Here is a 26985-nt window from a genome sequence, read left to right as displayed (position 1 = left end):
TGGCCCGCGGGTCGGATACGGCCCGCAAGCTCATTTTATCTGGCCCCCGGCCCACCTGCCAAGGCCGGGAGCTCCACTGAGCTAAGCCTCCTCTTGGCACTTTGGGTTTTGCTGGGAGGCAGGAGTGCATGCCGGCCCCAAACCTTCCCCCTTTCAGCTTGCCTTTGTCTGTGGGGCATGGTAATCCCCTGGCCACACCCCCGTGCCGCGAGCTTTCGTGCCGCCGGGGTCTCGCCAGTCTGCGTGCTGGCTGCGCTGCCCGCTCGGGGCCCCTGTTCAGACCTCCGCCTGCTCGACCCCACCCCCGGGCGCACCCCCACGCTGTGGCCTAATGCTGAGGTGGGGTTGAGACTCGGGCCTCCGGGACCTCGCCAGCCTGCATGCTGGCTGCGGCGCCAGCTTAGTGGGCCCCTGTATGCGTGGTTCATGCAGGAAGGAACCTGGGACCTTCTGCAAGCGGGTGGGTGCCTTTGTGTGTGGGGGGGGAGGGGGGACCAGGAAGGAACCTGGGACCGTCTGCAAGTGGGTGGGTGCCTTTGTGTGTGTGCGGGGGAGGGGGACTGGGAAGGAACCTGGGACCTTCTGCAAGTGGGTGGGTGCCTTTGTGTGTGGGGGGGAGGGGCGTGAATCGGGAACAAACCTAGGACCTTTTGTAAGCCGGTGCATGCCTTTGTGTTTGTGGGGACGGGGGACCGGGAAGGAACCTGGGACCTTTTGCAAGCGGGTGTGTGCCTGTGTGTGTGTGTGTGCGCGCGCAGGGGAGGGGGGGAACCGAGAAGGATTCCATGTTCCTTCCCGGCTCCCCCCTCCCCTGCACACACACACACAGGCACGCACCCGCTTGCAGAAGGTCCCAGGTTCCTTCCGAGTGGTGGGGGGAGGGAGAAAGATGCTTCCCCCAAGGCTGCCCCTACAGCCGCGGTGTGCAGGAACGTCGCGGCACACTTAAACAAACCCTTTCACTGCCTCAGCTGTTCCTGCATGCCATGGCGGCGTGCGTAACCGGGCTTCAACCTTCCCGCCTCCCTACCCCGCCCACAGAGTCGCCTAATCGCCTCCCGTGCGGATGCTCCGCCACCTGGACCGGCTTGGCTTCTTCTCTTCTTCCCCCCTCCCTCTTGCCACTCAACAGCTGACAGGCAGCTGGGGGGGGAGAAGAAGAAGCCAGCCACTCCCGGGTGTGGCGGGAAGGCGGGAAAGTTGAAGCCCAGTTGTGCGGGGTTGCGCGCGCCGCCAGGTGTGTGTGTGTGGGGGGGGAGGCTTTTCTCTCTTTTCTTCCTTTTTCTGTTACTCCTTTCTCTCCCTTTCTTTCTCTGTCTCTTTCTTGGTCTGCCACACTCTGTCCTTTTCTTTTTCTCTGTCCTTTTCTTTCTCCCCCCTCCATCCATCCATCCATCCATCCATCCATCCATCCATCTATCTATCTATCTATCTATCTATCTATCTATCTATCTATCTATCTATCTATCTATCTATCTATCTATCTTCTGTCTTTCTTCTGTCTGTCTGTCTGTCTGTCTTTCTTTCTTTTTCTTTCTTTCTTTCTTTCTTTCTTTCTGTCTTTCTGTCTTTCTTTCTCTCCCTCTCTCTTTTTATCCCTCTCTCCCTCCTTCTGCCATTTATGCATGGGAGGTTTTGTCTTGGATTTGCCACTCTCTAGACTAGATGCACATTTTCCCGATATGAATTCTCAAAACTCAACAATAAGCCCCCATGCAGAGTTTTGAGAATTCAAATGGGAAAAATGTGCATCTTGAGAGCAGCAAATCCAAGGCAAAACCTCCCATGCATAAATGGTCTTTCTTTCTTTCTTTCTTTCTTTCTTTCTTTCTTTCTTTCTTTCTTTCTTTCTTTCTTTCTTTCTTTCTTTCTTTCTTTCTTTCTTTCTTTCTTTCTTCCTCTCCCTCCCTCCCTCCCTCCCTTCCTCTCCCCACCCCCTGCCGAGAGATCTACAACCGGTATGGCACCAGTATGGCCCCCGAATGATGTGATAAATATGCAAATGGCCCTTGGCAGAAAAAAAGGTTCCCCACCCCTGCACTAGGGTAATCAACAACCAGGAAGAGACCAAAGGATGAATGGGCAAGAGCATTACTGCTAAGGTGGAGTGGTATATTGGCTTGGGACCACTGTGGATTTTGAGCTCATAAGCACAGCTATTTCATTTTTAACTGGCTCTCAGACCCCTTAATAATGTTGTCTCCACATATAGTGCCCTCAAGCTAAGAGAGATTTAATGCCACAGAGGTTGGACCTCCATAGATGTCTTCTGGGAATTTGTCACAGGCAAAGATTTACTGACCGGACTTTTTATTGCATTGAGCTCAAGACTCAGATGGTTTCTTCAATACGTCTAGATTTCTCTATCCAGAGATGAGCATACTGCCTGAATCAATCCAAACTTTGGCTGCCCAGAAACAAGAGAATGAACAGTAAATGTGGCAAAGAGACATTAAGATGACCCCTTCTTTGATTCATTGGACATCTTGTTTTTGGTCAAAGAAACACAGAGATGACGATCATCAGCATACTGACAGTAACTTCAGCAAATCTAACAGTAAGCTCTTGGCACTACAGCCCAAGAAATGGAAGGGGGAAACAGGGAAGAGGAAACTGTTACACACTACTGGAGCAAAGAGGTTTAGCCCCATTACCATTACTTATCTACTTAGAAATGTTTACTTATTACATTTCAGAAATATAGATTTTCTTTTTCTTTCATGAGTCATTGGATAGAATTCAGGAGGGGGTGGGTATCAGTGTTAATTTTTTTTTACCACTCCGAGAGAAATGATGCTTGGATCCTGCTTGACACAACTACGACAGCTACTCTAAGCCGGAAACTCCAGGTATGATTGAACCTTCAAAACTTTCAACAATTCAGTTCAGTGAGAATTTGTGCTGAGGCATCTCCCTGAAATGGAGCTTCTTGAGATTTCACATCCACCATCTTAGGGTTAATTCACAAGACTAGACATACACCAGATGGGGCATCGGGATCTGACACTGTGAGAGTCTGGAACTTCTTTGTTTTTGTTCGGTCCCTTGTCACAATCAGACCATTGTCTAGTGAGGTTTAGGATGACTGTTTCTGCAAACCACTGCAGGCATTAGGGACCTGTTAAGATGGTCTGCCCACAGAGAGTGGCTAATGGATCTTTCAAGTTTTCAGAGTCTTTGGGGAGTTTCTGACGCATGGGGTTGGTGCTGAGAGCCAGCGTGGTGTAGTGGTTAACAGTTTGTTCCCAAGCCTATTCAAAGAGTTGTTTTTGACCTGTAGAGTCCTATACAGTCAGGGATGAAGGCACTTAAAGGACTACCACCTCCCATAGTGTCTTGCCCAGGCAACAAGACCCTCACGGCAGGTTTTCTTTCATGTTCCTCATCCAAATGAAGTGGGCAGAGATGCCATGAGAGGGAAAGGCCATTAACACATGGCAAGGTTTTTAATTTTTTGTCCCTCTTCTGTCGCACGCCTTTTGATCACACGTTCAAGAAATTGAACACATGGGGCGACAAGGCATGCCACTGCTCTGCCTCTGACAGCTGGAGGCGAGTGGAGGCAGTGGTGACTGGGCTGCCGAGCAGAGAGGGGGGAGGCAGAGGAGGGTGCAGGATGGGGGAAGGGGGGAGAGAGAGGCGCAGGGTCTGGCGCTCTGCCTCTGACGAGTGGAGGTGGGTGGAGGTGGTGGCGACTGGACTGGAAAAGTACGTGCGCTCTTCTTGCCGGGCTGTCAAGCGGAAAGGGGGGAGACAGAGGAGGGCGTGGGAGCAGGGCCAGAGGGGGAGAGAGAGGCGGAAAGGTGCTGCTGCTGCTGCTGCCAGGGCCAGGCAGTCTCTCAGTGGGGAGTTGACCCGGGCATTGAAAATGCACTGGCAAACCCTGGGGATTGTCGCAAACCTTCCTTTTAAATCATGACAAAGCAGCAATTGGAAAAACCCGGGAAAGTATTGGGTTGATCACGCGCACGGGAGACGGACATGCATTTTGACTTTATTCACAACATTCATGGGAGAATAGCCGGACAAAACGGCCATGTGTTTTCGACCAGAGAGAGACAGAAAGAGAATGTGTGCTTTCTGTTGTCGCCTCACATCTCAGGGATGCCCCACTGTTCTATATTCCCCTCCTGTGTCTCTTCTCAGCTGCAGCTAAATTCATACCTATTTGAACAAGCATTTAGTTGATGGTTTTGATTTTACTTTAGATTTGCATATACTGCTCTTCAGCTTTTGTAATCCAGTCACGGTTTATCTTACTTTCAAATAATTTCAATTGTGCATTTACTGTCATGCATTTTATATTCTCCCCCTTTCTAATTTTTTTTTTAAATTTAAAACATTGATTTAAAACATTTTTACTTACCCTCACAGTTTTACTTTAGCTTTTCTTAAGCAATAAAGGAGATGGAGAAAAAATTAAGAGGAAGTGTTTCAAAATGTTCAAAGAATAATCAAAAGATTTGAGGAAATATACAGTGAACATTATATGAATGTGTTTTCTTTTTTAAAAAATCCAAAACGTGTGTGTGTGTGGGGGGGGTCCATTTAAAATACAGTAAAATGTGGGTATTAAAAATATTTGTTTTGCTAAAAAGAATCAAGCAACCCCACCATGGAAGATGAATACCCTAAGTTTTTTCTTCCCTGGAGAAGGCATTGGGGCAATTTATGAGACAGAATAGGCTATTTGCATTTATTTGGCTTTCCACACATATCCAATGCAAAACCCACAGACAGCTTTGGAAATTCAACATGGAAATTGTTCAGCTAACCCACAAACCTGTCAAAGCATCTTTTTTAGAGCTCATTCATGATGGCAATATAGTGGAACTTGACAGCTTCAACACTACTATGTCAAAATATATATTCTGTGGTCTGGAACTTTTACAGTTAGACAGTTGATTTTCCTTAGCACGGCATTCTCAGCTCATCTGATCTCTGCCCATGACAAATATATTGTAAAACAGAAAAAAAAATGAAAGACATGAGTTTTTTTTTTTTTTTTAAAAGAAGACTAAGAAGGCAATGATTTTGCTGTTTGGAGTCAACGCAGAGATCTGTATGAGCTCAGATCTTCCTGCTATTTTTTCCCAGGTGCAAATCTCACAATGCATTGGAATATAGGATCTGATTCACACATATAAGGAAAAAATGGGGCAGAGCCAGTGAAGAAGATCTGTAGGTTCTGAAGTAAGAGTTCCTTTTTTTTTCTTACAGTTTAACACCCTTCATGTCCTGGGATTCTTACAGGACCATCTCTCCCTGTACAGACTCATGTGTAAACTGTGCTCCGCTCCACTGAGGACCACTTGCTGATTGTGTCATCTCTAAGGGCTTTGAGATTTGTCTTAACTTATTTGCAGGCTTCTGCTCTGGAAAGGCCTTTCAGAAGAGGCCAGGAAATCATCTTTCGTGTAGTCTTTCAGGAAACTGTGCAAGGCGATCTTATTTGTCGGTTTTTACGTATGGCTCATCTTTTAATATACTTTAAGATGCCATATTTTATTATTGTTCACATGCTGGCTGCCTTGCATACTGCAACAATGTGAAATAGGGTTGCCAGCTCTGGGTTGTGAAATGCGTGTGTGTGTAAAGTGCTGTCAAGCCGCAGCTGACTTATGGCGACCCCTTATGGGGTTTTCATGGCAAGAGACTAACAGAGGTGATTTGCCAGTGCCTTCCTAGCAACCCTGGTATTCCTTGGTGGTCTCCCATCCAAATACTAACCAGGGCTGACCCTGCTTAGCTTCCGAGATCTGACGAGATCGGGCTGTACCATGCTGCCTTCCCTCCGGGTTGTGAAATACCTGGAGGTTTTTGGAGTGTAGCCTGAGGAGGGCGGGGTTTGGGGAGGGGAGGAACTTCAGTGCCATAGAGTCCAATTGCCAAAGTGGCCATTTTCTCCAGGTGAACTGATCTCTATCAGCTGGAGATCAGTTGTAATAGCAGGAGATCTTCAGCTAGCACCTGGGGTTGGCAACCCTAATGTGAAAATGTGTAATGTTTTACTACATGTGTGTGTGTGTAAAGTGCCGTCAAGTCGCAGCCAACGTATGGTGACCCCTTATGGGGTTTTCATGGCAAGAGACTATCAGAGGTGGTATGCCAGTCCCTTCCTCTGCACAGCAACCCTGGTATTCCTTGGTGGTCTCCCATCCAAATACTAACCAGAGCTGACCCTGCTTAGCTTCTGAGATCTGACGAGAACAGGCTAGCCTGGGCCATCCAGGTATGGGCAGTTTTACTACATACAGGTTTTTAAATCATTTTAGAAATTAAACCTAATATCTTTAAATATTTCTACAATCCACAAGCAAAAGCTAGGACTAACTCAAAGGTTAAGGTCTATAGCAAAAAGCAGCATTGTTTAACATTGCCAGAAATAAAGTAGAAGTAGGGGAAAGGACTCATATATCTGCTGTTTTTACACCAGCACCACTATCTTGGACTCAACCATCCATGCTGTTCCTTAATCAGCCATCTGGACTAGCAGAGAAGGTAACCAGGATCCTTTCGTGGCTTGTCAAGAACAGGTAGATTGAATCAATAAATCAGTATTGAATACGATTCTGTCTGAAAGCAACTTTAGTCTAAGCTAGTAAATGTGGAAGAATCCTGACTCAAGCCATAAGGTTACATGCCTAGAATAGTGAATCTCAAGTCTGAACATGTCTAGATATAAACACCATACACCGAGTCAGACAAAGGGTCCAAATAGACGAGTGTTGTCTACTCTGACAGGCAGCAGATCATCAAGGTCGTTCCTAAATGCTTGTACTTTAACCCTTTCTTTGGAGATGTCTGAGATTGAACCTAGGACCTTCCATGTGTGGTCTATACTGAGCAAGATGGAAATCATACAGGTAGTTTTGCTATACAGTTATTCCCCCCCCCCGAACCTTTTTCACTTCAGTTAATATTCAAGTATAAGGAATATCAAATGTACATAGCCTACCATTACAGAGAAGTTAAAAATCCAAACAAAACAGAACCCTTCCAGAAGTGACTGGTAGGTAAACTTCTTACCATTGTGGCAGGCAGATTAAAAGCTCAGCTCCTTATAACAACTCTAAACTAGAGGCTATCATTTTTTCTAGGTGCAGGGTTAGGCAAATAATAACTGCACAAGACCATGAGAGTAGCTGGTGATGCTAAATACTTGCTTAAATTAGTAACTACATTATCAAAAAAAGCAAACGTCATAACAACCTTTTATTAAGATTAGCCAAATTGACACAAAGCAGCAAGCAAGTTTTCAAGCTTTCCTGAACTCTTCATCAAGCTGGATAATTAAAACAGGGGTGGGTGTCAGGGGAAGAGCCACATATTCACAAACACAGTATATAACTAAATACATCCCCCTCCATGGCAATTAAAGATTCTTCTAAACATCAGCAAGGGAGGATTTTTATTTTCATTTTAGAACACTAGTGATTGCCACAGGTATATGGGCAAGTGGTTACAGGTCTTTTGTGGTCTTATTTGCATGGCTGCACTACATCATGCCATATCCTCATGTGTGATACAGACCTATAATGTTGATTTGCCTTAAGATTCTCAATAAACCAAAATATAAAGGTTTGTGGCATTTAATGATTTGTTTAAAAGATCAAGTGCCATGTGAAACAATGGTTTAACTAAACCAACTGTGGGTTAGTATGATCATCTGAATTTGGGTCACTCAACTAAGCATTGTTAGTTAGGGTCTATCAAACCAGGATCTGAAACCATGGTATGAAACAGCTGTGTTAAGACTGTTGTTAACTATGGCTTCACCTGACATACAAATGCAGCCATCCTGGCATACTCCTGCCATAACCGTGCCTCCTCTATGACAGCACAGGCCAGGAGACTATTTGGGTCTCTGTGTGAAAGGTGGCGGAAACAGCAAAGACAATGAAACCAGCATTTGATGACGTAAACGTAGATCTGAATGATCATCCGTAAACCAAATCCTGGCTTTACAAACTAATCCGAGTTCAAATAAAATATGGCTTCCTATTATGTCTACACTTTAGAATCTCTCACACAATACCTAAACTTGCTTCATTTTGAAATTTTATATCTGAATGACAATTTCCATTAACAAATATAACTTAACAAGGGGGGACCTGCAAGGACTGAAGGCATCTGTTTCTTAAAGCTACAGGCACCACTTTCATAATTGGGCGGGCGGGGTGGGGGGAAATAAACCCTCCCATGTTGTTGTTTTAGAGTTCAGATTTTTCTGCAAACCTGGGGTTTTCTCAGGCTTGTAGAAAGATTTGCCTGTTATGTTCACGGCTCCAGTCTCTGGATCTAAGTATCCACAGATTTGGCCATGTTGAGAATGATATATATTGATGTCATTGGAAAATATTTTTTTCCACAAGAGTGACCAATTGCCAGTCATTAATACAATGCCCAGTCATTTGTGCAGGGCTGTTATCTTTTAGAAACAAGGCTTTATTCTTCACATCAATGTGTGCTTGCCCATGAAGTTTTAACAGATAAACAAGGTGTGATAAAGCAATCATAAGAACCAACTTACCACTGAGTCAAGAAACCTAATACAGCACTCAAGCTCTGGACGAGTCTCACAGAACTGACGAAAAAGAAGTCTTCCAACTGGCTGCTTGTCACATAAACTGTGGTAATCTCTCTCTAGAAGGAATAAAGACAAGGAAGATGAAAAAGTGAGGAACTTTTAAATGTCTGACTAAGACTTTTTCCTTTTTAATAAAGACCTTTAGAAAGCTCTGTGTTTCTCATGCTAACACACACACACACACTCAAATCCACACAAAAATGAAGACATGGCCAAGACTGTGTGTAATTTGCAATTTCACCATAAAAGCATAGAAACAGGTATTGGATGCAGAATCTCAAACTCTTGCTTTTTGAAAAAAATGTATGTTTCCAGCTCTTTCAGCAGCAAAAATAGGTTTGAAAGTATATGGCTAATACCTGTTGGGATTCAATGCCCTGATTTGGGGGAGGGTGCCAGACAGGATTTCTGGTGGGCAGGGGGCATAACAGCAATTGCCTTCACAGCACCTTGCCTGGAGCATGACTAGCAGAAGCAGACTTTGTACCTTCGTGCCCTTCCTTCTTCCCATCAGTCGGAAACAACTGTTGGGATTGCCAAACTACAGGAATTCCAGGCTCGAGTAATCTGAGAGTCCAGGCTGCTGGATGCCCTGCTGGAATGTATTTTGCATGGTTCTGACCCCATGTGGGAGTGGGTGATACTGGGGTTTCGGCTGCCAGATGCTGGAACTGCTGCTGTGATTCATGCAGTTTCTAATACCTCGATGATACTCACATGAACGCATGAACACATGAAGCTGCCTTACACTGAATCAGGCCCCTCGGTCCATCAAAGTCATTACTGTCTACTCAGACCGGCGGCAGCTCTCCAGGATCTCAGCCAGAGGTTTTTCACATCACCTACTTGCCTAGTCCCTTTAACTGGAGATGCTGGGGATTGAACCTGGGACCTTCTGCATGCCAAGCAGATGCTCTGCCACTAGGCTTGCCGGGCCCTGTAGCTCCACTAGTGGGAGCTTTCCGGGGCTGTGGCTGCGGTGCGCCATGCGCCTATGTTACTTCCGGGTTTACCTGGAAGTGACACGGACGCTCTAGTGATCTAGGCCAAAACTCTATCCGAGAATGCCAGAGTGTTCCTGTCACTTTCGGGTTTACCCGAAAATGACACGTGTGCGTGTGTGCGCGCGCATGTGCGCAGTGCCCACTAGCCATCAGCTGGCCGGAGGCAGCCCAGTGGATCAGCGGGATTTTACCCGCCACCACCGGGCACTTGGCAACCCTATCTGCCACTGAGCCACAGCCCCTCCTTACTCCCGGTATTCCATTGCCAGACGGTGACACTGCGATAGAGATAGGACTAAAGAAATGATGTGAATTTGCTGATTTTTTCCCATATTAACCTTTGCATGAAACACTGAATTTATAGGAGCCTCCATGTATTAGTAGTGACTGGGGTTGCCAGGTCCCTCTTCACCACTGGTGGGAGGATTTTGGAGCGGAGCCTGAGGAGGGAGTGGTTTGGGGAGGGGAGGGACTTCAATGCCATACAGTCCAATTGCCAAAGCAGCCATTTTCTCCAGGGGAACTGATCTCTGTCGGCTGGAAATCAGTTGTAATAACAGGAGATCTCCAGCTAGTACATGGAGGTTGGAAAGCCTAGTAGTGACCACGTTAGTATCCCCTATGTACTTCTAAAGTTCAAAGGATGTGTAACCCTTTTTTGCTGTAAAAAGGGCCAGATTCATGACCACAGGATTTTAGAGGCCCTATTCAAAACCTGGAACACTTAAACACTTAAACAAATAATGTTTATTGAAAGGGTAAGGGAATAATAAAGTCAAACTGGGAGAGTGAAGCAAAACAGTGAGAATAACAATTATATTAACCAAAGTCAGTGGGGAAAAGGGGAGGAAGTCTCTTTAGTCTCTGGGTCCTGACTCACAAACTCAGACGGCTACCAGTTCTCCTCACAGTTCCTGAGAGAAACCCCTTTTCCTCACAGTCACAGCAAAGACCCCGTGACCCTCAGGATCAAAGACTGAGTCCAGAAGATGGCCACTCTTCTGCCACCTGGCGTTCTCCGCATCCCCAGCTGCTTTCTCCTCTGCAGAGTCTTCTTAACTTCCCCACAACATCAGGAGGACAATCCTCAGCTTCTCCTCTAGCTGTGCCTCCATCTTGGAGTTCTCTCCCCTCCTTTCTTTCTTCCTGTTCCCAGGCCCAAAACCATTTTTTCCCCCGCCTCCCCTGTAATAGGTACCTCCGTCTAGAGGGCAGTGGTTCTAGGTTAGTGTTTCATAACTTTGCAAGTCAAACAGGGCAATACACTTTTCAACATAAATACAATTTTTTACAAGGCTTACATTCTCCCCCCCAGCCAAACATTTGACGTCCCGGCAAATTTCTGCAATACTTCCATTTTACACCCATTGTGATACAGGGGTTGCCCAAAACATTAACTAACCTATGAGCTATATGAATGGGCTGCTCACTTGCTACACCTGGAGCTGTATAAGTCAGACGTTGCACAGGTTTAATCTCTCTGTCTCTGTTAAGACTGGATGCCTCAGTTCTGCTAGGAAGTGGCTCATTCACCTCAGGAGGGTAAACTACAGAGGGGTTCTGTTCATCAACTAAAACAACATCTTCAATATCTGCCTGAGTTTCCTTAGGAAGACTCTGTCCCTCCCCAGGACTATTAGGTGCATGAGACAAACTATCTGATGATGATGAAGGCATCACGTTTTCTGGCTCAGAAGCTAAGGGTGTAAAGGGGTCTGCTTCTGGGTTCAGGGCGCTATAAACCTGATTGGTTTCTCTCAGGCTCTCATTGATCTCTGAGGAAGTTCCTCCATTTTCATGAGATGTACTAGGCATTGAACATTCTTCTTGCAGTCTAGGCATTTCATTTGAATATGCCCAATTGTCATTCTCATCCTCTAAATCACAGTCTGAGCTGTCATGCTGTCTGGAAGGATTGTTCCTTGTTGGAATCCTTTGCCTGACATTGTGGTTCACATGAGATGCTACTGTGGGTTGCATCCCAACTAATTCGCCAATGGGTAACAAAAGATTTCTATGTACAATCTTTATGGGTTTGATCTTATAGACTGGCAGATCCCCCATTTTCTCCACCACATAGTAAGGCACTGCTCTCCATCGGTCTCCTATTTTGCATTTCCCTGTAACACCTACATTCCGCAACAAAACTCCTGGCTGAAGTTCCTGGGAACGCACTCTGCCATCATAGCGATGTTTATGCCTGTCGGTATTCTTTCTAGCCGCTGCTGTAGCAAGACGGTAGGCTTCTCGCAGTCTCTCACACAGCTTAATGGCGTACTGATGGTAATTCTGAGGATCCTTTCCTTCTGCTGAAACGCCAAAACATAGATCTATTGGTAGGCGCGCCCAAATATTAAAGAATATGGGGTGGCTCCAGTGGCATCATTCCGGGTAGCATTATATGCATGCACCAGATATGCAACTCCAATGTGTTTTCTGCTCTGGCTGAAGTGTCCTCAGCATATTCAGGAGTGTTCTGTTAAAACGTTCTGGCTGTGGATCTCCTTGTGGATGATAAGGTGTAGTTCTGGATTTCTTGATGCCAGCTACTGTAAGGACCTCCTTTAACAGGTTACTCTCAAAGTCTCTTCCTTGATCAGTATGTATTCTTGCTGGCAATCCAAAAACGGAAAAGTATTTCTCCCATAAAACTCTAGCGACTGTACTGGCTTTTTGATCCTTAGTGGGATATGCCTGAGCATATCGAGTAAAATGATCAGTCACAACAAGCACATTTCCTATATTTTTCCGATCTACTTCAAGTGAGAGGAAGTCCATACACACCGGTTCTAAAGGTTTGCTGGTGGAGATTGTTTCCAAATATGCAGACCTAGTTGGTAAAGTCTTTCTCTGAACACACCGTGCACATGTCTCACACTTCTTGCGTACATCTTCTGCCATACGGGGCAAGTAAAATCTACTTCTGATAAGGTCCAGAGTACGTTCTGATCCTAGATGCCCAAAATCATCATGTAAGGCCCTCATAGCAACAGTCCGATATTTCTGAGGTAGGATCAGCTGTTTTCTTTGCTCAGATAATGGCCCCATTGAGATTCGGTGTAACACCCCATTGATTAGCCCAAGTTTGCCCCACTCTCGCAGTAATAGCTTGGCTTCAGGGGTTTGTAGCGAACTGGTGGTTGGAGGTTGGTTATTCCTGTAGTTGTGCTTCCTGCCAGTCAGCAGCATCTAACCTAGGTAGCCGGGATGGTTCCAACATAATATAGTTAACAGAAACAGGGGGAACAGACTCAGGCGGCAAACCCAGTATTTCAGCTGTGCATCCTGAAGAATTGTCATGCGGTTGTTTGAGACCACTTGAACTGCAAATAACCCTTACTCCATCAGCTGGAATCTCTGCAGTCCCCAGATCTTGAGGACGTCTAGAAAGGGCATCAGCATCTATGTTGCTCTTTCCAGGTCGGTACTGAATGCTAAATTCATAGTCTGCCAAAGCAGCCACCCATCGTTGACCCGTTGCATCTAATTTAGCACTAGTTAATACATAGGTTAAAGGGTTATTGTCTGTCCACACCTGGGATTTAGCCCCACAGAGATAATCCCGGAATTTTTCAGTAACAGCCCATTTTAAAGCTAGAAACTCTAATTTGTTAGCAGAGTAACGAGTTTCACTTTCAGAGAGTCCTCGACTGGCGAAAGCTTCTGGTTTCATCTTATCATCATGTTCTTGATATAGTACTGCACCCAGGCCATCCAGGCTAGCATCTGTGTGCAAAACAAATGGCTTTCTAGGATCAGCAAAAATGAGAACTGGTGCATTAGTTAGGCAGTAGATCAGCTGATGAAAAGTCTCAGTACACTTTGTAGGCCATCTTTCTCCAAAAGGCTCCAAAGGGTTGCAAAATTTTGCCCCAGAAAACCTGGTGGACTTCTTTCTATTTCTTTCTTCTCCTTTACGTTTACTGTTACTGGGCTGGTAACCTCATGTAAGGTCATTCAGGGGTTTTGCTATTGTGGCGTAATCTTTTACAAATCGGCGATAATAGCCAGTGAACCCTAAAAAGGTTTTTAACTCTCGATAGTTGCGTGGAATTGGCCAAAGCCTCTGTCTTCTTTGGGTCTGTGCTGATGCCCTCTTGAGATACAATATGACCCACATATTTGACTGATGTTCTGCAAAACTGGCATTTGTCAATCGATAACTTCAGACCACAATCTTCCAATCTATCCAACACTTTCAAAAGTCGCTCTTCATGTACTTCTAAAGATTTTCCAAATACAATCAGGTCATCCAAATAAACTATAACAGATGCATCCCTCCTGTAAAAAACCACCCCCCGAAAAACCACCCTCTGCTGTCTGAATAGAAACATGATATTGCTGAAGCAAACATCTCAAGTGGGAATGGGGAGGGGTAATGAGGAAAGCTTGAATTAGGTTGGCACAAGTATAAACCAGCTGGGGTATTATGCTGTTGCCAGTGTAAAAGCAGGAGCCAATACCAAGAATTTGCAATACTGATATCCTTGTTTAAAGATTTGTCCCCATTTTTTATTCACAAAGTATTAAACTATATTCAGTTTCCTTAAACATACTTACTCCTGTGTTTCGCAGCACCATATGGCAATTTTTTTCACTGCGGCAACCACCCACCTCTTCAACACACGATGTTGTATGGCAGGCTGACAAGCTGTCAAACTGCATACAGAAAACTGAAGTAGCTAGAGTAAACTACAATCATTTCCCTCCTAGATGAGGAACATTCAGAGGTGCTATTTACACAGCCCAAATAATGCACTTTCAATCCACTTTCACTGCTCCTTAATGATCTTTTGCAAGTGGATTTTGCCAGTTCACACAGTAAAATCCACCTTCAAAGTGCATTGAAAGTGGATTGAAAGTACATTATTTGGGCTGCGTAAAATAGCACCTTAGTATACCTCTCAAGTGTTCCTTGCTGGAGATTAAGGCCACAGTGTTTTACTGTTGTTTACTCTTAAGTAGATCTGTTTCAGTAGCAGCTATTGGCTGACCAAACTGGTGGGTTATATGGAATTCTTTCTTTTCCCACACCACTTATTCAGGTAGTGTTGCCACTGAAATGTGAAAACAGCAAAATTAAGGCCAGTTTTGAGGTTCTCGCCATCCTGAACGTTACAGCGAAGTTTCTGGAAGCCCTGTGGAAAGCTCCACCACAGCTTCTGCAAATGTCTGCCTCAGAAATTTTGAAATTTCACCTTCAGCAAAGTTCTTCGCTTTGCAAAATAAATAAATAAATAAAATTTTCATCACAGTTGTTTCTTTCTGAGCACAAGCATGACCGCCAATGTGGTGTAGTGGCCAGAGTCACACTAGGATCTGGAAGACCCAGGTTCAAATCAATACTCTTGCTGGGTGAACTTGGGACAGCCATGTGCAATCAGCCTAAAATACCTCACAGCGTTGTGAGGATACAATGGAGAAGACGAAAATTATGCAAGCGGTTTTGGGGGACAATTGGGTATAAATGAAATAAAATAAAAATGGTGAAAGACCTACCCAAGGCCTGCAAGCAAACACTACAGACAAATGATTTGTTCTGTTTGGGGTACAGAAACAACATCATTGTGTCACAAAGAATAATAAAAAATAAATTAAAAAAACCATACACCTTTCATATTTACAGTCAGGCAGAAATGTTAAGCTGACAGAAATGGGTGAGAGAAGGTGACCCAAGAGGGAACTCTCATAGAAACAAAGTTGGAAGGGACCTCCAGGGTCATCTAGTCCAACCCCCTGCACAATGCAGGACATTCACAACTACCTCCCTCCACACCCCCAGTGACTCCTGCTCCATGCCTAGTCCAGACTCAACCCTTTGTCACCTCTTGTTTTAGAATTAAATTTCATTGTTTGTAAATGGGCTCATTCTTTTTTCTCAACCCTGCACTTACTTTCCACCCTTCTCACTAAGGTACTTATATGTCCTGACCTGAATGCCCCAGGCTAGCCTGATCTTGTCAGATCTCGGAAGCTAAGCAGGGTTGGCCCTGGTTTGTACTTGGATGGGAGACCATCAAGGAATACCAGGGTTGCTGTGCAGAGGAAGGAAATGACAAATCACCTCTGAACAATCGTGTCACTATCAGCCTGCTACGACTTGATGGCACTTTCTGCTGTTGTTCATGTGCAGCCACCTTCGGGCCCCTTTGCTACTTGCATGTTCAAATGCAGACAGGGAACTGTGACATTAGAAGAAGCCCCCAGAAAAGTCATCAGAGCACATTTGCCTGGGACTACTAAAAGCAACATCTGTTTAGCTAGAGGCTAGATCTGACTATTCTACTTGTAGGGTTGCCATCCCCCCATCGAGAAGAGGGGGATTCCCCGCTCCAAGCCCCCTCCCCCTAGTGCCATTCAGCTGGCCATCAGGGGGGACTTACTAGCTACAAATGAAGGCCAGCGTCGACGTGTCAACATCGCTTTCAGAAGTGACGTCATCACATTGCCAACAATCACAGGGACACTCTGGTATTTGGCCAAGCTGTAAAAACAGCTTCTACTGAAGAGTTTTTGCCCCAAAACCAGATGTCTCCACAATCGTCGGAGATGTGATGACATCACTTTCGGAAGTGAAGTTGATGTGTTGACACCTACCTCCATTTGCAGCCAGTAAGTTGCCCACCCACCTGTCTCCCTCCAGTTGCCGGGGGGTACCTGGCAGCCCTATCTACTTGCCCCACTTTTATTTCAATTAGAACAGCCTGAAAGAATGCTTTGGTATCCTTGTCTTGAACTGCCACGGCCTACAGTTTCACTGTCCAAATCTCAAATGTTCTGGGAAACCCACATGTGAAGAAAAGCATCTTTACTCGCAAACGATTGAAATATCACAGAAAGACAGAAAGGACCCAGAGCAGTCCCAAACACATATCTACTGCTGCAGCGTATAGACTACAGTCAGTTACTTCACATGCCCACATTCCTTCCTCTTCTTCTAGTAGCAGCCCTTGCCTACTGCACTGCAAATCAGTTTTTTAAGAATCTGCAAGAACAGCTCACAATAAGGACTTCTGGATTTCTGCCGGGCTAAAGGGGATCACTGGATTGTGACCATCTGGCGAACGCACAAGGATTCTCATTTTTTTTAACAAAGGAAAATGATCAACCCTATTCTCCTTACCTAAAAAACCCACACCTGAACAAAAACAAGAGCATGCATAATATCTCTAAGTCCAACAGTCTTTGGCAGTATTCGTTGATGAGAACAGGATGGACTCGCTGGTAAAATAATAAATGACATCATTCTTCTTCTTCAGCAGCACAGAAGTTTGTAAATCTTAAATCCTACAAGATTGAGAAACTGGGGGTATATTCTTTCAGAGGGTAGCCGTGTTGGTCTGCAGTAGAACAGCTATATTCAAGTCCCGTAGCACTTTAGAGACCAACAAGATTTTCAGGGTATGAGCTTTCAAGAATCAAAGCTCTGGGAGCCCAAAAATCTTGTTGGTCTCTAAGGTGCTACTGGACTCGAATCTCGTTGTTTGTATATTGTGATCCTGGGGCTACGTTCAACACTTAAAAAAAAAATCATTGGTTAGCTGGAAAACACATTTCCGGCCTATTAAGGGAACACAGAATCAAGGAGAATTTTCCAGTGATACATCACAAGAACTGTGAGCCGCAGTCAAATTATCCACTGTCTTTACCGTCTACTTTTACAGTATTTAAAGGACAAGAGAGAGAGAGAGAGACTTGTGCATAAATAGGGTGCTAGAATTCTGCACTGGACTCAGTTGTGTCATTTTCTGTAAAACTGCCAATAAAAATAGCTGTTCCGATTCAAAAGTTTAACAAATACAGAGAATGATTTCCTGAGGAAACAGAAATGTTAAATAGCTGGAAGTAAAACCATATGTTTGCAGTGATGGATATAACCATTTTGAGGACAACAGTTAAAGGCAACTCCTGCTTGTTTGGCGAAAGCTGAAGATAAACCTATTGAGAATCACTTAACTTCTGTGAATATTTATAAAAATACATAACATAGCAAGAATGTCTACAGAATTGTCCAGTTTGTTACAGAAAATCCACATGTTGCTGCGCATAATGATATTCCTGAACTTTTATCAACATTCTTCCATTTTTATAAGCTTCAGTAAAGCTCTGTATCAGCTTTTCCACTTTGGCTACATTTGGAAATAGGTAAAGATATCTTCCTTTAGATAGAACATAAGGATAGTGTAACAGGACAGAACAAAAATTTTCAGAGACAACTAGTTGGGGAAAAAAACTTGGCTAGTATAATTAACTCTGAATTATGTTTACAGGGTGGTTAGCCATTGCCTTCCCCAGTCATCTACACTTTACGCCCAGCAAGTTCATTTTACTGACCTCGGAAGGATGGAAGGCAGAGTCAACATTGAGCCAGCTACCTGAAACCAACTTCCATCAGGATCGAACTCAGGTCATGTGCAGAGATTGGACTGCAGTACTGCAGCTTACCTCTCTGCACCGCGGGGCTCCTACACATACAATCTTAGAAGTAATTAAATAAACGTTCCTATTTTATTTCTAAACCAACATTTTCTACATTCCCAAAATTGCCTGTGACATTGGAGCTTTTCTATGAGGTCCCTAAATGCCCCTCCTCCTTTTACTATTTTTGTTTAGTATAACTTCTAGCTGAAGAAGTCTCCTACAAAGCTTGCTAGCAACATTTTGGTTGATCGTAAGATATTATCTTGTCAATGATCTGGATCCAGTGAAGGCTTTCCAAGGACAGGAGGGATGATTTTTGCCAGTTTCCAGCATGCATTACAGACCTCCACCTCAGCCCTTATACAGGGGTTCCCCCGCACCTCAAGGAAAGCATTTCAGGGGCGTTCACTGGGCTGCAGCAAGAGGGGACAGGCAAGAAATTTGCACTCCGCTGACATCCCCCCTCTCATCTAGGGAAATGTCCAGCGGATCTAGGCTGATGTTTGATACATTTATTCTAATGGATCAAGATGGCTGCAACCTTTTATGACCAGACCAATTCACTTTAAAGCTTTATTACTCTTCCTACACACTTGACACTGAGAGACACTGTCCTTCAGTGTTACTCCTCTGAAGATGCCTGCCACAGCTGCTGGCGAAACGTCAGGAAAGAAAGTACCAAGACCACAGTCACACAGACCAGATAACCTACAAGAACCAATGAACTCTGACTGTGAAAGCCTTCGACAATATAGTTCATACTGTTCTATAAAAATAGTAATCTGTGCTGAACTGCAGAAAAGACCCTGGGCTCTGGTTTTTTGCTCCAGCTTAGCTTCTGAACTGCATTGGCTTTTCCCTCAAGCACAGTATCATTTGCTCGTCTTTGCTCTCCCTTTTCTCCTCCAAGAGTTTTTCTCATGTATTTTTTTTTCCAAACCACTGCTAAAGGCGTCTGGGAATAAAGGGAGAAAATTCAAAGAAAAACCGGAAGAGCAACAATGAGCAAACTGTGTGTAAGGAGGGGAGCAATAATGCAGTTAAGAAGCCAAGCTGGAGCAAAAACCTGGTGTGGAAAAGCCCTCTGACTGTCTTAAAAAACTGGAGGACTGGGTGGGTAGTCATAACAAACAGGATCTTTTGAAAGACGCTATAACTACCAACCAGACACTACTACGCAGAAAGGGGAGGAAGGAAGAGATACCCCCCCTCCCCAGTGGTGACGTCTTTCCGACTTAAGTAGGTCCTCCAGCCACGTTTTCCCTGGAAGTGACTTATCTTGGAGAACTGGAAGACAGTAAGAAACTTGTTGCTTTCTAAGGCGTCCAATACCATCGTAGTATCATCGATCGTGTGACCGGAAGTGTGTCTCCCTTGTGCAACTGGCAAATATCTCCAAAGTTCCTGGATATCAAGAGGAGGTAATGGAAGGTCCACGATCCTGCAACTTCCTGTGTGTATCCTGTTTCCTGCAGCATCTCCGTGCTAGAGTGTCTTCAACTCGATGGTATTCTAATACTAAAGTACTACCCACAATACAAGAATCCTGCCAAACTATTTACAAACTTTTTCCCCCTGGTGTATCTGTCTGGACTTTACCAACTAAGTTTTAACAGAATTTTTTAAAAAAGCAGCAACCTTGGAACGTGTGATTAATCAGCTGGATCAACTACTTGCTATGATAAACTCTCAATATCAATCTATCAACCAAAAATTGGACATCATCTTAGACGAATTTAAAGATATAAACAACCAAGCTACTACAATGAAGCCATATGTGGGAGCAGTGGACTTTCCAACTGAGAAGACGGCTGAAGAACAGAAAAACCCTATAAAGGAACTGGAAAGCCATGATAAACAACCAGAGGCTGCATATCTTCAAGAAGAGACAGCAATAGATCAGCTGGCTACAATGGATCTGAATGTGAGAGACTTTAATTTCTGTCTTTGCAATCTGCCTGAAGAACTCTTTAATGCTAGCTTGGAGGATTTGAAGGGTGGAAAGGCTGGAGTTACTGGGATCTCTCTCTACGACTTTGGGATGGAAGAAATTACAATGCAGATTTACTATGAGAACCCTAAGTCTGCAGAGGGAATTTTACCAACAATCTCCAAGGATGCTCTCCGACGTTTAGTGTTAAAGAAGAAAAGCGGAAGACGCTGGAAATTCCGGACAAAGGGACTGGTTAAAAGGCTTAGCTTTGGTGAAAATGGAACAATCTACTATACTAATATACTAGAAAGATGATTTGCAATTATGGGTGATTGGGAGACATGGAGGGTTTACAGAGAAATTGACTTTTAAAGGAGGTAATAAATGTTACCTATTGTTCTAATCTATTTACTATTAATGAGATTTATTAATTTTTGTGTGTGTTAGTATCAATTAATATTTTAACGAATATATTTAATGCTTTATCTTTAAAATTGCATGTGATTTAGTTTAATGAATAAAATTAAAAATATTAGGATTGGAATTATCTATACTATAGAGTATATAGGCTTATTGATGGATGGAGGAAGATGTAGGGGAAGTCTTCTTTTTTCTTCTTTTTATATTGGATATACTTTCAACAACAATATAACGTTTTTTTAATGATTGTTAGCAATTGTAGAAATGTATATGTTTATTTGACTAAAAAAACAATAAAAATTATTTAAAAAAAACTGGAGGATGGATTGGTGTCCTTAGCTTCTTCTAGTTTCCTTTGTATAGCTTCCATTCTACCTGTTTGAATTGTGTAGATCAGTTGTTCCCAAAGAGGGCAGTACCACCCCCTGGGGGGCGGTAGGATTACCTAGGGGGGCACTAAGAGGCAAGGGGGCAGCAAAGGGGTGCTAGCGGTTGGCCCCTTCAACTGTGTTGTTGGATATGGTAGGGGGCACTGGGCTTGAGTTTGTGGAACCAAGGGAGCAGTGGCCCAAAACGTTTGGGAACCACTGGTGTAGATACAGTCAAGTCATGGCAGTATGGTTTTAACCTCCTCCTTTCCCTAGTGCTTGGCTTCTAATGTCAGGACATACTCCACACTGTAGAACAGGGGTCCCAACCTTTTTAGCCTATGGGCACCTTTATAGTTATGACAGAGGGTGGCAGATGCAGCCAAAAAATGGCTACCACAAGAGGCAAAGCCGGCCTCAAAATGTCCAGGAGTGGTCATTCATAGCCCTAATATTCAATATTTCAGGCAGAAGCTCTGTTTAACAGGATACCTGTTAAAAAAAGAACATATTGCATAAAGTATTTTCTTCCATACACACATTCATGCACTCAACTGCTGTAGATCCTTGTGCTGTGGTAGCTGCTGATGAAGCAACTTTTTAAAAATTTGCACAGCCATTCAGATCTTCAGCAGCCAACTTAGAAGCCCTGCTGTGCAAAAGCCCCACCTGGCCCATTTCACTTTCTAAAAACACCTGATGGGCACCAGGTAAGGTGTCTATGGTGCTCCAGATACTAGCTGGAGATCTCCTGGTATTACAACTGATCTCCAGCCGATAGAGATCAGTTCCCCTGGAGAAAATGGCCACTTTGGAAATTGGACACTATGGCATTGAAGTCCCTCCCTTCCCCAAACCCTCCCCTCCTCAGACTCCGCCCCAAAAGCTCCCGCCGGTGGCAAAGAGGGACCTGGCAAACCTAGTCTGTGGGCACCACAGCATCCATGAGCACCACAGTATGGACCCCTGCTGTAGGACCTAGCATAACTATGGCTGGAATCCTCAAATGGCATACGTAGGGTTGACAGCTCTGGGTTGGGAAATACATGGAGATTTTGGGGTGCGGCCTGAGGAGGGTGGGGTTTGGGGAGGGGGGACTTCAATGCCATATAGTCCAATTGTCAAAGTGGCCATTTTCTCCCAGGGAACTTATCTCTATCGGTTGGAGATCAATTGTAACAGAAGGAGTTCTCCAGCTAGCACCTGGAGGTTGGCATCCCTATGCATATGGCACGAACTAATTAAATCATAAGTGAGGACCTTGCATTACACAGATTTTTTGTGACCAATCAAATCAGCAAATGACCCCCCCCCCAATTTTCTTATTGTAAGGCTGCAACATAATGCTTTAATATACCTGCTCAATCATGTGAACAGTTGAGCACACCCGACACAAAGAAAAGCTGCCTTTCAGAAAGCTGAATAAGCCTCGCCCGCCTGGACAGGGAAACATTAAGAAAACTGTGCTTCCAGCAAGCTGTGCTAGCACGGGCACTTGCAAATACCTGCCATAATTCATACCATCTTTTATCCAGCTGAATTGCAAATGGAAAAGCAATTGTCTCTGTTTAAAGCCAATAAATAACACACACAAATCCCCCTTGATTTAGACGAAGATGAAAGGTGCTTGCCATCAAAGGCTTCTTTGTGTACTCTTTAAAAAGGCCTACACATTGTGTTGCTTGCATCATTTGTGGCGCCTGGGGTACGATTTGAACTGCAGGTTAAAATACAAAGCTAAAGCAAGGGCTATGTCAGGTGGGGGATTTTATTTCTTGTAATAATGGGATTTAAGTACAAAAGTTCATCCTAGGTCTCAGTCCAGCTCATTTCCCCTTACATACGCTTACACACATACTACATACAGAATCTAAGAGTTATTTTAGGTTCACTGTAGGGATTGTGCGGTAATGGTTTTTTTTTGGGGGGGGGGTTCTTTGCAGAGGACACCCCCAGTGCCATAATTTCACTACAATGGACTTTACACAGGATTGCCTTTCAAAACAGTTCAGAAGCTTCCATTGGTCCAACTCACTGCAGCACCAGCATAACTCTTGAAAGGTGCTAACTACTGGGCTGGACCTCATGAGTTTTAAAGATGGTTGCCAGGGCCCTCTTTGCCACTGGCGGGAGGTTTCTGGGGCGAAGCCTGAGGAGGGCGGGGTTTGGGGAGGGGTGGGACTTCAATGCCATAGAGTCCAACTGCCAAAGCAGCCATTTTCTCCAGGGGAATTGATCTCTCTCAGCTGGAGATCAGTTGTAATAGCAGGAGATCTCCAGCCAGTACCTGGAGGTTGGCAACCCTTGTTTCAAAAGAGCTTCACGGGTTTCCCGATCACTCCTGAGCAGTACAAAGTGCTAGTCATGCCCTTTAAGCCTTGAGACTCGAGTGCTTAAAGGGCCACCTGCTCCCACATGAACCAGCCTTGACAGATAAGAATTTTCCTAGGCCTGAGTCTAGTTGCTCCCCACTGTTGAGATAAGTGGCTACCAAGGAAAGGACATTTTGTGTGGTCACCTCACAGCTGCTTATTGGCACCTGGGCTTTCAATCTTCAGGCACCAAGTTAAGGCCTTTTCATTTATCCAGGTCTTTGTTTAGATTGCCTTGGTCAGTTTAGCTAGATTTTTTTGTTATGCTATGATACGATACAGTAAATGTTTATTGTTTGTGGCCAAAGGCCATCACAATCTATCACACAAAACAGCAAAATAACACTAAAATTACATTAAAACAGTCTGATTCCCCAAGAAGCTAGTAATTAAATATATTAAACACCCTGATTAAAAACAGCTTTGCCTTGGCTGCTAAAGCAAAAAGTGACACTTGGGAGGAAACACTGGAACACGGGGCTTGGCATCTGATAGGAGAAAGAGTAGTTTCTCTGGATCTGAAAAAAGATTTAGGCCCTTTAGAAACGATGTGAGAAACTGAGATCTCAGCTCAGTATAAAGAGGACAGAATAAGTTGTAATGCATTAGGTCCTCCGGAACTGTGGCTCCACAGATACATAGTCGAGAGGCCTGTGGGGTTTGGGAGTATGATTTAGCTACTGTTAACTGTTCCATGCTGTTTCCTTTTATGCTGTTGCATTGTTTAATGCTTTATTGTTATGGATTTGTTATTTAAAGGGTTTTTTTCGGAAGCCACTGCAAAAGCCTAGGCAGAAAGACAGGATAAAAACCCTTTTAAATAAATAAATATAATATCACAAAATGCTTTTGAAAATCCTCTAAGTGTTAAAAGGGCTTGGTATCAGACCTGAAGCTAAAATTCAAAGTCCCTTTGGGTGCATTAGTCTAAGCTGTACAGTTTATTGGATCCGGACTTACGCCTGCACAGTGTGGTTAACGGGAAAATGCAATTGATACCTGGACACCACCCAAGTCAGTACAGCAGGCGCTCCTGTATTAGTGGTATGCTGTCTGTCTGTGCAAGTGTCACACCAACCTACTCTAGACTGCCTGTCTGGTAGGGTTGCCAACCTCCAGATACTAGCCGGAGATCTCCTGCTATTGCAACTGATCTCCAGCTGATCGAGATCAGTTTCCCTGGAGAAAATGGCCGCTTTGGCAGTTGGACTCTATGGCATTGAAGTCCCTCCCCTCCCCAAACCCCCTCCACCCCAAAAATCTCCAGGTATTTCCCAACTCGGAGCTGGCAACCCTACTGTCTGGTCACTGCTGATCAAAGACATAACCTTCTCCTCCACACAGGCCCAAGAATTTTTGCTCTTTTTAAAAAGGATATTAAAAAGTGAGCACTCCCATGCTGTACCAGATAAAACATGCATAAAGTCCTTAAAGATTGGAAGTTGTGATACCCGCTATCCACAGCAATGTTCCACAATTTCAAAAACATTAGAAAGATGCATGCTCCCAATCTCTAGTACTAGTGTGCATGTCTCCTAGAACAAGGGCATAAGAGACCCCCCCCCCCAATAAAATAGCTATGCTTCTCTCCAGTGCACCAGAAACGCCTGTCCAGTATCATTAGCTTGAAATCTGCACAACATCGTGGAGGATAGGGAAGAATTTCATCCCAGAGTTACTGTCAATGCTGCAGCTTCACAGAATTTAAAAGACATGTAAAATTGACTAGAACAGAGAGGAAGCTGCTTTTAATCTATTTCACTCAGCAAGAAAATTTTGCAGGTGTTTACTGCATCTATAGGGCTATGAGATTTTTTTTAGCATACAAACCCTACAAAGAGAGAAAACACCTTTTGAAAAAAGATTATGCTGTATCCCAGCTAGTGACAAGTTCTACGATTCTGCCTCTGAATCTTTGGCCTTTTATGTATGGCTGTTTCCCTCGCGGTCACCCCTCCACCAACTTTGGGTCTTTGTTTTGATTATGCATGCCGTTTCCTACCGTCAGAGGTTGCCTCGCTCTCCCCCTGCCTTCCACCGCGTTTTGCCTGCGTTTTCAGAGACCTGTTTTATCTCAAATTTGAAAACGCCGGCAAAACGTGGGGAAATGCAGGGGAAGAGTAAGGTGACCTCTGACGGCAGGAAACGGCATGCATAATCAAAACAAAGCCCTGAAGTCACCATGAGGGAAACAGCCATGCATAAAAGGCCTTTGCAAAGATATCATCTGTACATCAAGCTTTATTTCTTTTGAGAACACTGCCTTCCTGCAGTTAAAATGTGTACCTTAGATTAAACTGTGGTTCTGCAGCCTTTACTCCTTATTAGTTATGTAAGCCTATGCTTTGTGTGTCTAATCCAACTAATTTTCCTGACTTGCATTTTATTTCCCTTCCCAATTTACAGAGATTGAAAGAAAAGCTGGAGCATCGTCTCGAAGATGAGAATATTGTGACGCACTGTCAGTCCAGCACAGGGGCAGAAAGCAAATCCAAAAAGCAGCTTCTATGAAGCGGCAGCTACTAGCGGTAAACGCTGCCACATCCATGGTTAAATATACCATCAATTTCCATTTGTATTTCAGAAACACACTAAAATCCATTAGGCTACTGGAAGAATTAATCTGTTGCCAATTTTTTTATATTAAACTGCAGCCATTCCAGTAAGTGCCATGGGGGTGGATGAGGAGAGGCACATTTTGGGGGGTACATTAAGACTTGCATAATTCAAAGCTGTCTAGACCTAGTATAGTACAGTTCCAGCCTGGAGCACATTTTTGTGCCTGAATTATTTCCCCCTTTGAATGCAATGGAAACTCTGACGGATCCTTTACTGAATCCCCAGAGTGGGTATAGCTTTGATGCACGTGAAGCGGGTCCAATTAATTAAGGATATAGACTCAATCTAGACTGTGACAATGGAATTCCGTTAAATTGGCATTTAAGTCCTGCCAGCTTAACTCCTTCTGCTTGTCAATTGCATCTCTTAAAAATCACACACAAAATTATTTTTCCATCATGAAATGTAATTATTCAGGCAGAGACAATGTTTGTCTCGGTTATTTTCTCTTTCTACCTCCCCCATCGTTCGAGGTATTATGCTACAGGGACGAACGTCATGCATTACAGAAACATTACACTCAAAATGGAAACATTCCAAGACAGAAACAAGGCCAGTATTGCAAACAGCATTTGGAGACTATCTCAACAACCTCCAAATTAAATGTGCTTCAACGCTGCCACAAACACTTTTTTAAAATTTATTTTCTGCAAACATTTGGAAGGATGTTTTCCTTCTTATAATGCCACCGGAAAACAGAATCCCACATGCACTTGCACAAATGCATTCATACAAATATTTGCACCCACAATGTTTATAGGGACGTGATTGACGATTGTGGAAAAGCACAGGAAGTAGAATGAGCACAACATCCTTTCGAGACGGACTTGGCCTTCATACAGAAGCAAGCCATGCTGCTTCAGGTGCTTTATAGATGATTGGAAATAGCCGCCAAAAAAAGTTCGTAGAATGCGAAATTTTGTGGAATGCGAGGCAAGCATGTAGTGGATATGCAGCCTGAGCACCATTTGCAGCTGTGCAGTTTGGGTACTGAAAATGGTGCCGTGGATCATTCACAGCATCTTAGCCCTAAGCCATAAGTCCTCAGCAGAATCTTGAAGTGGCTTTGCGACCACTCTAGTATACACCTTTGCATTTGAAGAGCCACATGTTGTACAAACCACTTATGAGTCAATTGTTCACATTTCTGCACAGAGCGGTAGAAGCACTGTTTAGAGTATGCCACGATGGCCAATAAACCTTCAAGCACACTGGCCTTGGAATTCTGTGGGTTTGGTGAAGACTGTATTAGATTTCA

The 26985-nt window shown here is 44.1% G+C and overlaps 1 protein-coding gene across 1 annotated transcript in view; it reads right to left on the bottom strand.

Annotated features, from left to right (window-relative positions):
• The window catches only part of GRK5 (G protein-coupled receptor kinase 5), a 206610-nt gene that overhangs the window by 82528 nt on the left and 97097 nt on the right, over positions 1-26985 (bottom strand). The window contains exon 3 of the mRNA XM_056849935.1: positions 8534-8646. Within this exon, the coding sequence (XP_056705913.1) occupies positions 8534-8646 (113 nt within the window). The remainder of the gene's footprint in view (positions 1-8533; positions 8647-26985) is intronic.

Source organism: Euleptes europaea, chromosome 5 (assembly GCF_029931775.1).
Source record: "Euleptes europaea isolate rEulEur1 chromosome 5, rEulEur1.hap1, whole genome shotgun sequence".
NCBI lineage: Eukaryota > Metazoa > Chordata > Lepidosauria > Squamata > Sphaerodactylidae > Euleptes > Euleptes europaea.
The sequence above is the reverse complement of the archived record's forward strand: the minus strand, read 5'-3'. Positions and strand labels throughout refer to the sequence as shown.